At 33.1% G+C, this 14077-nt stretch overlaps 4 protein-coding genes across 4 annotated transcripts; 2 read left to right on the top strand and 2 right to left on the bottom strand.

Moving 5' to 3' along the window:
* Window positions 1–93: 93 nt before the first annotated feature.
* PPL_12440 (RabGAP/TBC domain-containing protein) lies at window positions 94–4656 on the bottom strand (the record flags this gene model as incomplete). Its single annotated transcript, XM_020583172.1, has 10 exons — window positions 94–795; window positions 906–928; window positions 1018–1346; window positions 1439–1465; window positions 1488–1575; window positions 2091–2262; window positions 2349–3478; window positions 3567–3855; window positions 3933–4057; window positions 4230–4656. The coding sequence occupies 10 exons, from the start codon at window positions 4654–4656 to the stop codon at window positions 94–96; spliced, it is 3312 nt and encodes a 1103-aa protein (XP_020429359.1).
* Window positions 4657–5021: 365 nt separating this feature from the next.
* Window positions 5022–7900, top strand: PPL_12439 (uncharacterized protein; the record flags this gene model as incomplete). Its single annotated transcript, XM_020583171.1, has 4 exons — window positions 5022–6870; window positions 7192–7350; window positions 7419–7609; window positions 7733–7900. The coding sequence occupies 4 exons, from the start codon at window positions 5022–5024 to the stop codon at window positions 7898–7900; spliced, it is 2367 nt and encodes a 788-aa protein (XP_020429358.1).
* Window positions 7901–9407: 1507 nt separating this feature from the next.
* PPL_12438 (inositol polyphosphate kinase family protein) lies at window positions 9408–10713 on the top strand (the record flags this gene model as incomplete). The annotated part of the gene is made up of 3 exons (XM_020583170.1): window positions 9408–10055; window positions 10134–10316; window positions 10390–10713. 3 exons carry the CDS (start codon window positions 9408–9410, stop codon window positions 10711–10713), a joined length of 1155 nt encoding a protein of 384 aa, XP_020429357.1.
* Window positions 10714–10907: 194 nt separating this feature from the next.
* On the bottom strand, window positions 10908–13489 carry PPL_12437 (uncharacterized protein; the record flags this gene model as incomplete). The annotated part of the gene is made up of 5 exons (XM_020583169.1): window positions 10908–11823; window positions 11888–12109; window positions 12194–12382; window positions 12461–13103; window positions 13201–13489. 5 exons carry the CDS (start codon window positions 13487–13489, stop codon window positions 10908–10910), a joined length of 2259 nt encoding a protein of 752 aa, XP_020429356.1.
* Between the last annotated feature and the right edge of the window lie 588 nt (window positions 13490–14077).

Genomic DNA, 14077 nt, shown 5'->3' with positions numbered 1-14077 from the left:
TTTAAAATAAGTTTTAATTAAATTAATTATTTCCAGTTGGTTATTATTATGTTTTGTTTTTTTTTTTGTTGTTTCTGTTAGTTTTTCTAATGTTTAATATTTAACAGATTTCTTGATTGCTTCGAAATTCTTCAAATGATCTGGTACGTAGAATCTCTCAAAGATCAATGGGAATGGAGTGTCGTAACCACAGATTCTCTGAATTGGTGCTTCCAAGTGGAGGAAACAACGCTCTTGAATGGTCGATGAGATTTCAGCAGCCCAACCACCAGTCTTTGGTGCTTCGTGACTGATAATCAGTCTTCCGGTCTTCTTGACGCTTGCCTCGACCGCTTCGACATCCCATGGCAAAATGGTACGAAGATCGATCAGTTCGCATGAAATACCAAGTTTCTCCTTTGCCATGTGTACGGCTTGATTCAACACTCTCATTTGTGAACCCCAACCGACGATGGTGATGTCGGAACCCTCTTGGACGACACGTGCCTTTCCAAGTGGAATCTCGTAGTCACCGATTGGCACCTCTTCGACTGCCGATCTGTACAATAATTTTGGTTCGAAAAATACAACTGGATTCTTGTCACGAATCGATGCCAACAGCAGTCCCTTTGCTTCGACCGGTGTGTTTGGCATGACTACCTTCAAACCTGGTGTATGAGCAAAGTATGACTCTGGCGATTGCGAGTGATAATGTCCACCATGTCCGACTGCACCGTAAGGTGCTCTAAATGTTACACTTCCACAATCGAATTGTCCACCTGATCTATATCTATATTTAGCTGCTTCATTAACAATCTACAATAAATAAACAAAACAAAAACAAAAACAAATTTAGTTAGTCCATTCTCAATTGAATCGGTTAATCTATCTATCTGTCGTCTATCTATCGATTTGCTTTTTCTTACTTGATCGAAAGCAGGGAAGATATCTAAAATTGATTGATTGATCGATCAATCGATTAAATTAGTTAAATTTGCTGTTGGTTTGCATGCATGTTATTTATAAACAACCACTTACAATCTGCAAATTGAATCTCAGCGATGGCAGTTGCACCTTGTGCAGCCATACCGATGGCAAAACCAGCGATACCTTGTTCACAGAGTGGAGTGTTGAATACACGCTTTGCACCATATTTATCACGAAGATCGACGGTACAACGGAAGACACCACCGAATCCAACGTCCTCACCAAAGATACATGCTTTTTCGTCTGTTCTCAATGAGATATCCATAGCATTGTTGATAGCTTGGAAAAGATTCATCTTTTGTGTTTCACCTGCATTCTCAATAACTGCCGATGGATATGGAATTGGTGCTCCACCATGTCCACCACCAAGTCTTATTGCACTAGAATGAAAATATCTCTGTATTTTATTGATTGTTATTGTTATTGTTATTATTATTATTATTATTATTATTAAACTATACAATTGTAATACAATATTATAATTGATATACCTACAGCACTATTATTTAATAATGATTTACTAATTTGTTTGGTTGCCAACATTCTTACTACTAAATATTGATATTGTTACTTCTTTTATTGGATTATAACTAATATAATATAAAGACACTATAATATTACAATGTATGTGATTAAAAAAAAAAACAACCAAAGGCAGAATAAATGTAAAAATGAAAAAAAAGAATAATGAAAAAACTAGATAGTTTAGAACTGTGAGTTTTTTTATTACACATCACTTATTGAAATTTCTTTTTTGTTTTTTTTCAAAAAAATACTTTAAAAAAAATTGGGATTTTGACAAACGAATTTATTATCTTTGAATATTAAATATGATAATTCGTCGGTCTCCAATTTTTAGATAGTATCAGATAATTATGTTGGAATAATTGATTAATTAACTAGTCTTCCTTTAAAATAAGTAAGGAATGTTCTCATTTTAGGATGGAAATACAATTTATAAAAGTAACTTTTTTTTTTTTTTTTTTTCTATTTTAAAAAATTTTATGTAATTAGATAATAATAATGATTCACTCAGTCAGGTAATCCAGAGTTTACAATGTAAATGTAATAACAAAAGATATTATAGATATATAAAAGAAAAAAAAAAGATAAAATTTATTTACGTTTGATCTCTTTGAATTTATGTGCATTTCTTAGTTCATTGATTTCATCGTCTAAAATATTAAAATCCTCAAAAGCCACTCTATCCAACTCATCTACATCGTAATCATTGTTTTTCAATAAATGTACAACCACTTCTGAATCTTTCTCTGCCAAAATCTTTTTCTTGTTTATCTTGATTTATATTTTTGTTATTAGTTGGTTAGTAATTATAAGATAGATTATTATTATTATTTATAATTTATATATATATATTATACCTTTAGAATTGCAAGTCCAGTTTGGAATAAAACAGTTGTACCTTCAAGAAGGAAACAATCGACCACTCTTGTTGCAACGGGGAATGGAATGTATGATACAAATAAACACATGAACCAAGGCAGTGAGACAATGTTGATGGGAAGTCCTATCTTATCAAGGTGTGCGTTGACGTCGGGCAGGTGCAGCTTGACCAGGTGAGCAAAGATCTTTTGATCGATGATCGATCCAATCATCGCAGTAACATAGTAGTCCTTGAGGAATACCTCACAGACACGACAGAGCACCCAGAATGCAGCTTCCTCCTGCATGTACATCAGCATAATACCGGCGACAACATTCATACTCTGACAGTAGCCAATAGTTGGATTTCGCCAGCTGTACGCGGTGAGAACACGCCTCAGTGAATTGATACCATCTTCAGACTTGAAGTAGGGATGATAGGAGAACGTTCGTCTAATATCTTTTTCGATTTCCTCTGTCGCTGTACTGGTGTTGTCTTTGTTCTCGTGGAGAATCTGGTGGTAGTAACCACGCTCCTTTTCCCACATGAAGCAGGCACCACTGCAAAACGCCCAGATATGTCCACGCAGTGGATCGGGGATTCCACGACGAATCAACTTGGTAAGTCGATTCGTTACCGACATGGTGGTATCTTCACCGTGCTTTGTAAAGTATTTATTCCATGCATAGACCTTATCCTTTAGAATCTCTGGATCTTCATGTTTCAAACCGGGTTCCTGAGCGAACCATCCAACGCCAATCGATTCAATTTGTAAAGCTTGTCTCTGATGAGAAGGACTGTTATTGATATTATTGTTATTAAAGTTGTTATTATTACTGATATGATGCTGAGAGTATTTCAACATGGTTTGTAATGCTTCGTCACAATGGAACAAACGAACACTTATGACACGTCCACATGTAGTTGTGATCTCCAGTGTATCCGAGATGAAAGAGAATCCCAGGAATGGTTTAGTTTTCTGTATCGATGCTATTTTTGCAATAGGCAAAACCGTAGTGTATTTCTTTGAGGAGAATGACTCCTTATATTTTATACAAAAGAAATTGGCACTCAAATATAAATCACCCAACAATGCATTCTTTTTCCTTACAATCCAACATGCATGAACTTGATAGTAGTAGTAGTAATTTGTATGTTAGATTTGATATGATTGTTTCCAAAAAAAAAAAAAAAAAAGTAAAAACAAACAACAAACCTTGTAATAAATCTTCATTTTCAGGTAACTTGAAGAATCTTTGAAAATTTCTATTGTTCTTTTCAATGTCTAATTTCTGTTTGGTTGCTCTTAGTGTTGGACTTGATTGATCCTCCAATGTCATAGCAGCGTTACTAGATTCACTTTGATTATTATTATTATAATTATTGCTATTATGACTAAGTTCAATACTATCTTGTTGTTTCTGATAGAGTTCATCTATACACAATCGCCAAAGTTGTTCCATTAGATCATAAGCATGATCTCTAAGTACAATATAAAATAAAAACTATAAATTACAACAATTATGTTAAATAAAACTACATTTATAATGATTATGATCTTCATATCATTATACAAATATACCTTTTTTTCAGTTTTAATATCTGGACCAACACATGCTTGTATTTTAATTGTATTAGGTAGGAATCCAAGTGCTGACTCTTTTGTGATAGCTGTTATCTTATCGAATGGTAAAATGATATGTTGCACTGGATTGGAAGAGTAATAACACACCGATTGTTGTGTTATAAAGATCTTTCCATAGGTTAATCCTTCCCACCATAATGAACAATTGAAATCTTTAGAGATACGTATTATTATGTTGTTATTAATAATACTTTCTTTATATATATTTTTATATATTTATGATTAACTACTTACATGTAAGTAATCTTTCTTCGAGTTGAACGAATTGTTGTTTGAATTCAATGAGTGAACGTTCATCGTTTTGATCTGCTTCGTGTTCGTCTGTTGATTGTACCATTCCGATGATCTTTGAGATTACGAATTGATCGCGAACATCCCATTCGTGCTCGTCGAGTCGCGGCACTATATCACGCTCCAACAGTACCCAATGTTCTTTTATCAAATCGAGTGATTCACTGACTGCAATGACCTGTGTAGACTTTGTCAGATAGACTATCCTATAGGTCAGAGGATTAGCATCACTAGCTTGCACAGCCAAACCAGCGATTCTACCCAACAAACTACTACCAGACTTTGATTTCAATATTGCAAAGTATCGATTCTCCAATAACACCGACCACAAAGGTGTAATTGAATATTGTGGTCTTGGATGTATCCACATATTTATTATTAAATTAAAAAGTGTAATGAAAACTTTAAGAAAATAACAAAATATACACAATATTAAGAAAATAAATAAATATATCTAAAACTACTACTACTACTACTACTTTATCTACTACTTTTAATATATAATACACAACAAAAACAATTTAATTTAACTTTTACAGTTTTTTGCAAATTAAACAATCTTAAAAAAAAAAAAAAATTACTTGTTTTTTCCTAAAAATGAATTTTTTTTAATTTATTAAAAAAAAAGTTTGGTTTTAAAAGCAAAAGAAAAAAAAAGAAAGATAAATATTACATATTCATATATAAATAAGAAATATCTATATATTTATAGATCATATATAGATCTATTTAATAATGGATTATCAAGATAAACAACAACAGCATCAACATCAACAACAACAACAACAAAAAGATGTTGTTTGGGTTACTTCAGGTTTCCGTGAGGAGTATCTGAAGAAAAAGATATTGAACGACGATGATAGAGAGAAATTGAGTGTGGTACCGATGGTGGAGTCAAGATTTTCGTTGGCCGATGAATTGCGTTTGGCAGAGGTCGCTGACCGTCATCTCTTGAAGAACGACGTACAACACTATGTCGATGTATTGTTGACCATGATGGAGAATCGTTGGCAGCTCGTTGCAGATACACTGTTGGGTTTCGCTACCGAGAAGCTACCGACAAAGAAACAATATAGGCTCGATGCTCTGGCGTTGACCGTCTCCAACTTGACAGAGTTGCGCGAACTCCGCTTGCGGAACCAACGCAATCCCGCCACACTCCACTCGGACCTGGTCAAAGAGTCGTACGAACAGCAACTCGATTCGATGGTCGATGAAATCTCAGCGATAGCCGACGACATTGAGAACGATCGATCGCAGACACTCTTGCAGGCAAACAAAACGCAACAAAAGAAAAAGTCGCACATCTCACAGATGATGCACAGCCAGCTCGGTGCCGAGAGTGAACAGGAGTTGCGAGCACAACACCAGGAAGAGAGAGAAATGGTAAAGGCGAATCTAACCGATGAGTACAACGAGTCGGTGCGCTCGATCATCGACGACGCCTACGATAGTGAAGCGGAACTCCAAGACTTTGAGATCGAATGGAAAGACTACTGGCAGACGACATTCAACCAGTTATCGTCGAGACAGAACAGAGAGTTGGCAGAATTTAGAAAGCGTGAGAAAGTTCTCTTGAAACACAAGGAGCTAGAGTTTGAGAATATCAATAGGGAGTATGAGCGAACCGTAAATTTGGCCAACCAAAAGGCACGCGACGATAGAAAACAAATGGATCGAGTCAAGATGAATGCAAGTTTACAGCAAGAAGAACTGGCAAACCATTTGAAAAGAATACCAGCGATATATAGTCCACCAGCAGAGACACCTATAGTACCAACCATTGTCAAACCACAAACCTATGATAAATCCACTCAATCTCCAATTGTAATAACACCAACAACTACCATAAATGTAATTTCAGTAACACCAAACACAAATTTAAATTCAAACACTACTACAACTACAACTACGAATTCAAATACAAATACAACGCCAATTTCAACATCAAATTCAACCACTACCTCAACGCCAATTAATAATCCTCCAAAGAATATAATAGCTAATAACAATAATAATGAAAAGAATAACAATAATAAGACAAAAGTTGAAAATAAACCAGTAACAAAAGATAAAGAAGTAGCAAGCAAATCAAACAAAGATAATATAACAAAAGAAAAAGGTAAAGAAATCAAAGTTGCTAATAATAATAATAAAGATAAAGAGAATAATAAAATAGATAATAATAATAACAATAATAATAATAAAGATAATAAGATTAATAGTAAACTAAATAATGATATTGTTGTAGATAAATCAGTTAATAAAAATGTAAATCAAACAGTTGTAAAGAATGTAGAAAAAGTAGAAACCAAAGTAGAAAACAAGAATGAGGAATCAACACCTGTTAATAATAATAATATTGTTGCAAATTCAGATAAGAGGCTAGTAAGAAAGATGGAGAAATTGGTCAATGACTTTGGAATGTTCAGAATCAATGAGAATGGGGAACCTGCAGCCGGTGAAGCTGATAAGTACTCTCATCTCGATCCAAATCATCCACTTGCTCAACAGAGAAAGCGAATCATTGAAACCACCAAGAAACTAGTGGAAATCAACCATTCGATGAAGGAATTGAATAATGGTAACTATATTCCAACCGTGCAGCAACTGAAGCAACTGAAGGAACGTGAAAACAAAGATGTCACCGAGCAGATGAAGTTGGCCAAACAATTTGGAAAACTTCAAAAGAAGAAAAAGATGTTGGAGCGCAAGATATCGAATGCCTCGGAGAAAGAGCAGTTGCTGGCCTTCTTTTTTGAGCGATCTGTCACACCGCTGGTCATTCCCTCTTCGGATCGCATGTCTCAGCTCTCGCGTGACTCTCTGGAACTGTACGAGTCGATACGCTGCAAGGATACTAAACGTGGACAACAATTACTAGCTCAAATCAGTGATATTCTAGTCAAATCATTCAAAGGCTACAATCCTGAACTCTTCCTATTTGGATCATCTTCCAACGGACTGGCATTCCAATCGAGTGACCTCGATATCTCATTGGTAACATCAAAGCCACTCGACCAAACAAGAGGAACATTCAGAATTGCTGATTTACTAAAAAGAAGTATGTACTCATAATATATATAACTAAAGTTATAATCAAACTCACCATTGCTCAACATACATATATAGATAACTTTAAGGATATTCAACCAATTACAAGAACTAGAGTACCAATTGTAAAATTTAGAGATGAAGATAGTAAACTTTCATGTGATTTGTCCATCAACAATCCATTGGCTATTTACAATTCAAAGATGATCTATGACTATTGTTCTATTGATAATAGAGTCAGACCACTTGCATTGGTAATAAAGAAATGGGTAAGGAAATAGATGAAATATGAATGGATTTGACATTAACTGACAATATTTATACTTATATGTGAAATAGTCAAAGAATAGAGGTATAAACGATGCATCACAAAACTCTCTACATTCCTATAGTTATGCCAATATGATTATACACTTCTTACAGTCAGAAAGCATTCAAATACTACCGTCACTACAACAGTTGGCCAATGGAGTGCCGCATTTCATCAAGGGAAAGAAATTCGATGGCAAAGTGATGCCCGACAAATTTGTAGATGGCAAGAACGTCAAGTACTACAATAGCATCGAGCATCTGAGTAGATTCTCTGCGCACAACACAATGAGTATTGGCGAGCTGATATTCGCATTCTTTAAGTACTACTCGATCGAGTTCAACTTTGAGCACACCATAAGCATCAGAACCGGTGGTGTTCTCACCAACAAGGTCTGGGAAGACCAAACAAGAGAGTATTTCTTTAGAATCGAAGATCCGTTCGACACTGGATTCAACATGGCGCGTTCCATCCGAAAGCGACACCATCTCTCATTGGTAGTCAAAGAATTTTATCGTGCCTATCAAATACTTTCAACCGGTGGATCACTCAATGAAATATTACAAGAAATATAAACAACAAACAAAATTATCATTATACCAATAAAATTAAATTTGTACAAAATGAATTCTACAAATTGTTTTCTTTTTTGTATTGTTTTTTTTTTCAAACATCCATTTTAAAATATCAATAGGTTAAAACTATCTATACAAGAAAATATCATAAAAGATCATATGACCTCGGTTTTTTTTTTGATTATATTTATGTCGGACATACCATTTTTGAGAAACAATGTTGTTGTTTAGAATTTTCGTTTTTGGAGAGGAATCATTTTCAATCACACATTCCAATTAATCTGAATTACACCATTTTGTGGACCGCGATGTTAATTATAAAAAAATTAAATTAAAAAAATCGAAAGTGGGATTTTGTTGGTATACAATTGCAAAAAATAAAAAATAAAAAAAAAAACAAAAATAAACTTGAAAAGGTTGAACATCATACTGTTTTTCTTGTCCAGCTCTTTGATGTCATAATCTAATCAAATAATTAATATTTTATATATTTAATCATAATATATATAGTATAATTAAAAAAAACATATTTTTATCTAATTCTTAATCTAGATTATTATTTTTCAACAATTCTTGTTTTCATTGGAAATTTTAATAACATACCCCCATTATTTTAAAAGTTTTTTTTTTTTTTTTTTCAAACTTCATCTGACTATTATTATTCATTCTTCAAATCTTACAAAGAATAGATATTCACTCTTTTTCATTCACTCATTCATTTCTATTAAGTTTTGATAAATATATAAATTTTTTTTCTTTTTCTTTTTTTATATCAACAAAAAAAAAAGAATTCTTTAACAAACTTTATACTTTTATTATAAAAGTAAGAGTAAGAGTTTTGTCTATACCTATAGATAACAACAGTATTGTAATAACTTTTATTTAATAATAGTAGTAGATGAATTGTCAATACATATTATTATTATATATATATTTATTCTATAGTTTATTAGATTTACATTAAATTATTACAATATCATTAATAATACAATAAGAGAAATATCATAAAAGATATCTAGCAATAGAGATAAAGAAATTTAAATAGGTAATTATATAATTATATCATATGATATGTTTGAATTTCATTATTATTTCATTTTTTTCACTTTTTTTAATTTTATCATTTTTTTGGTTTAATTAATCATTTTTAATTTAATTTAGGTTGTTTTTTTTTTTTGTTTAATGGCATCGCTCATCAATTTTACAGCACCGGAATCTCCGATACATAAAACCCAAGTTGAAAATAATAATAATAATAATAATATGAGTGACTATCAACAATCGAATGACATTGTATCATCTTCTACCACCGCATCTACAGTGAATAACAATAAGATTGGTAGTGGTGGAAGTAGTAATAGTAATAGCAGTGTTTCAATCAACAACAACAACAACAGCTCAGATAGATTCCATGTTGTTGCAGGTTCAACACCTTTCGTACGTGCAAAAGAACATGGTAAGGTGTACAAAGAGGCGACGAAGCGTGAACGTGATTTCTACGAGATGGTTCAGAGCAGTCGAAGTTCACTACCGATCTACCAGTTGATACCGCGCTACTATGGTGTCTACAATAGCTATATCATACTGGAAGACCTTACCAGTGGTTACAGCAAACCTTGCATCATGGATATCAAGCTCGGTCTGACGCATCACGATCTCGATCTCGACATCCTCTACCCAAAGCCAATTGAAAATCACGAGTCCCTCGAGGAACAACAGCTCATCGCTCGACTGAAAGCACAAACACACATCACCAAAAGAAATAAATCGTGGTTGGTCTCAAAATATATAACTACTCCACTTTTAGGTTTCTGTTTATGTGGATACCAGGTAACTAACAAACTATTTCATTTTAGAATGTAATTACATAAATTTATTATATTAACAACAATAATTTCTTTCTTCTAGAAATATAATAATAATAAAAAGGAATTTGAAAAGGTGACAAAGGAACAGGGTAGATATTTAAATTTGACAACCATCAGAGAGAAACTACTGGAATTCTTTCACACTGGTTCCAATCTCCGATCTGATGCAATTGAATGTCTATCTCAAAAGCTTACCTCATTTAAAGATTATTTCGAAAATAATGTAAGAAAAATGTTACTAAATCCGGATTTTAATGAATATTGTTATATTAATTTTCTTTTCTTTGTATATTCAGCCTGAATTTAAATTTAGATCAACATCACTACTTTTGATATATGAAGGAGATGATTCTGCACAACAATCGAAATGCGATATTAGATTGATTGACTTTGCACATGCCACTACATTCCCACCACACTTGCAAGCATTTTCCTCGGAACTCTCTGTTTATACACCAGAGGCATCGTGTGAGGACAAAGACAACACAGAGAATTGTAATAATAATGATAGTTGCAATGGTTTCTTCCCAATCGATGGTGGATATCTATTTGGTGTTTCCAATCTTTTGAATATAATAACATCGCTTTCATCGGAAACCAGTCAATCATCAAACCAGTAGTACCATATATAACTTTCCAATTGGCAATATTTTTCAGCAAAATAGAAAAACAGAAATACAAAATTACAAAATAAAATAATAAAAGAGATTTACTCTTCTCTTTTGATATATATATATTCTCAAAACTATTAGACTACTTCTGGTTATTATTATTCTATTTTGTTTACTACTACTATAATATACTAATTTTATTTTTATTGTTGTTGAGAATTAATAACTTTGGAAATGGTATCCCAATCTTGATCTTTTTCGTTGGCACAAATTTCGAGATAACGTGTCCATGACTTGAATAGGATCTCTGAGTATTTCTCATAGGAACCATCTTTGGTTCGGATACGATAACGGAGATGGTCACTTGCCACACCTAGATGTTTGAGTGTCCAACATTTGGTGTCACGAATGGTCAGTACCTTTTGAAGAATCTCAACTGATAGACGAAGAGCGTCCTCTCCTTCTTGTGTAAACTCTTGCAGATAGGATGACAACAAATTCTCGACAGACCTCTCCAGTGAAGAGGCAACGTCGTTGACCATGAAGAATTCCCATGAATCGTTTGGATACTTCACGGTATCGTTTGGCAGTGGGAAGAATGGGAACTTCTGGTATTCCTTTAGGATGGTCTTGTAGTTGAGTCTTGATTTTTCGATCGGAAGAATCTGTGATGCGAAACCACGTGGCAGAGTAAAGTAGTGAGCCTGATGAGTGTAGTCTCCATATTTAAAGTCACCGGCCAGATAGATGGGACGGTGCTGATTACGGTCCAAGAAGGTCTTGAGTGAGAATCCTTCGGGACGATGGGGATGATAGACTGAACCTGGGAAATTTACGTTCTTAAGGAGTGGTCCCTGTGTGATTGTGAACCAATCCCAACTCATCTCTTCGAGACTCAATATATCAACATCGGGTCTTACACCTTCACACAATTTCAAGTACTGTGGAACGTTGGTAACAAGATCTCCTCCAACCAACAACAATGTATTCTTTGGCAAGTTATCTAAAATAGCATGTCCATAGTTGATAAATGAGTAGTTTTCACTTTGATCTTGTAACTGATAATTCGATCCAATTTGATATGAAATCAATAAAATAGCTACAGCTGGTAATAATATTCTAAATGATAAAGTAGTTAGTAAAGTTATATTTATTTTTTTTGAAAAGAATAGTAAAAACTTACTTTTTTAATGTTGGTGATTTAGAGTTGATAAAGTTGAATAAATATTTTAATCCAAGACCAATGGCAATCGATACAATTACATTTGGTTGCATAAAGAATCTAAGGAATACACCTTTGTATAATGGCTTTTCGATTGGTAGATTACATAGATTAAAGAAGAATGTTATATAGAATAAAAATGTAAAGATAATCATTGTGCCAATTGATCTCCATTGGAAATTCCTAGAATAAAAAAGGTAAATAAATAAAAGTTTATGATTAGTAGATAATTCAAACATATTATTCATTCGAATCTTATCTATTTACTTTAAATTTGATCCAAGTAATAAACTGATGATTCCAATAAATGATAAAATTGCACCAAAGTATCCAAATTGATCGAAAAGATTATTGAAATACAAAAGAATTCTAGAAATCAATGTTGAATTTCCAGAGTCACCACTATACAATTGTAATGTACCATATTCCTTTCTAAGGAAATGTGTTATAAATCCACTAAAAATAATATTAAACAAACAGTTAATTAGTAAGCTATTAACTATTTCGTACGATGAGGATTACGAGTTTTCTTACCTTATTTCACCAGTATTACCCCATGAATATTCTCTTATACGAATTCTTGGTGCCAATATCAAGTAGAGATATGGACTTAGACCAGCGAGTGCCGACATTGTAAGATTGGTAATGGTACGAATGCTCCAGAGTTGATCTCTTCCACCGATAAACATCAACCAGAATGCAAAAGGTACGACAATCAGCACGAGAGTATGTTGATTGGTCAATCCCAGAGCACATGCGAATGCAGAGAGATAGGCAATCTTTTCACTGGTCCAAAACGATGCGTTGAATCGTTCGTTCTCGTAGATTCGCGTGCGCACGAACCACACTGACAACAACATGATAATGGCAACAAACATGTTATTGATTGAGAAAACCTCACCCTGGATATGGTAGCACCAGATCAGTGGTGAGAATGTAAACATCAACGATGAAACGACGGCACACCAATTGTCATTGACCCACAGTTTGACGGTGAGGAAAATGGCAACCGAGCCAACGGCACCAAAGAACGACGACATCAAAGCGACACGCCATCCAACCGTTCCATACGGAACAAACTTATCAAAGAAACGTCCTAACATGGTAAACAAAGGGTAACCGGGTGGATGTGCTATTCCAAGTTGATGTGCATTTATAATTAACTCTCCAGCATCACCTATACACATATAATTATTTTATTGTTATTAATATATCATTAGATTTAGAAGTATAAAGATTCACCAGAATGTTTGAAATAACAATAATAGACATACCTCCTGAGACAGATGGATATTGAGTCAAAGCATACAATACTAAAGTGACGGAGAAAATGAATAGCGATATGATTATGTTGACTTTAATATCGGTTGGACCATTGGTAGAGTAAGAACCGTCACTCCAATTCAACATTTCTTTGGCCCAATCGTAGTTGACCAATGATTTATCATTGGCGGCATTCCCACTTACATTGGCAGCATTACTTGCTGTATTACCACCTGTAGTGATGTGTCTTCCAACAGTATTACCACCTTTCTTTCTTGGTCTAATACTACCACTACTCATCCTTTCACTCTTTACCACTTTTAAAATTAAGATCTATTGTAATATTTGTTTTGTTTTTTTTTTTGTAAAATTTTATATTATCAAATTACAATGAAATGTTATGAGATGTGTGTTTGTTTGTTTGTGTGTTGAAAGAGAAGTGTGGTGATAGTTTAAATAGTTATTTTTATTTTTATTTTTTGAAATTAAAATTTATCAGATTTGTAAGGTTTTTTTTTTTTAAAGTTTAGATTTATATTTAGATCGAATGAAAGAAAAAAAGTAGTACTTTATGTTTTTATTTATTTATAGATTTAAATTAATTTAAATAAAAATAGATACTATCTTTTAAATATCTTATAAGAACTGCTAAAAAAAAAAATAAGGAAGTTCGATTTTTTTCTTTTTCAAAAAAATTTTGAAAAATGTCGTCTAATCACAATGAATCTTTTTGATTATACGATCACATTACATTATAAGTGATTTAATATATTTACTTTATCTTTTTAAGAATCAATAAAACATTAATATAAAAGGTAGATTTGATTATATATTTATAAATAGAAAAGAAAAAAACGAATACTTATTAAAACTTTTTGTTACATAATT

The sequence above is a fragment of the Heterostelium album genome (genome assembly GCF_000004825.1).
Source record: "Heterostelium album PN500 unplaced genomic scaffold PPL_scaffold10, whole genome shotgun sequence".
Classification (NCBI taxonomy): Eukaryota; Evosea; class Eumycetozoa; order Acytosteliales; family Acytosteliaceae; genus Heterostelium; species Heterostelium album.
This window is presented reverse-complemented; position numbering and strand designations above follow the sequence as displayed.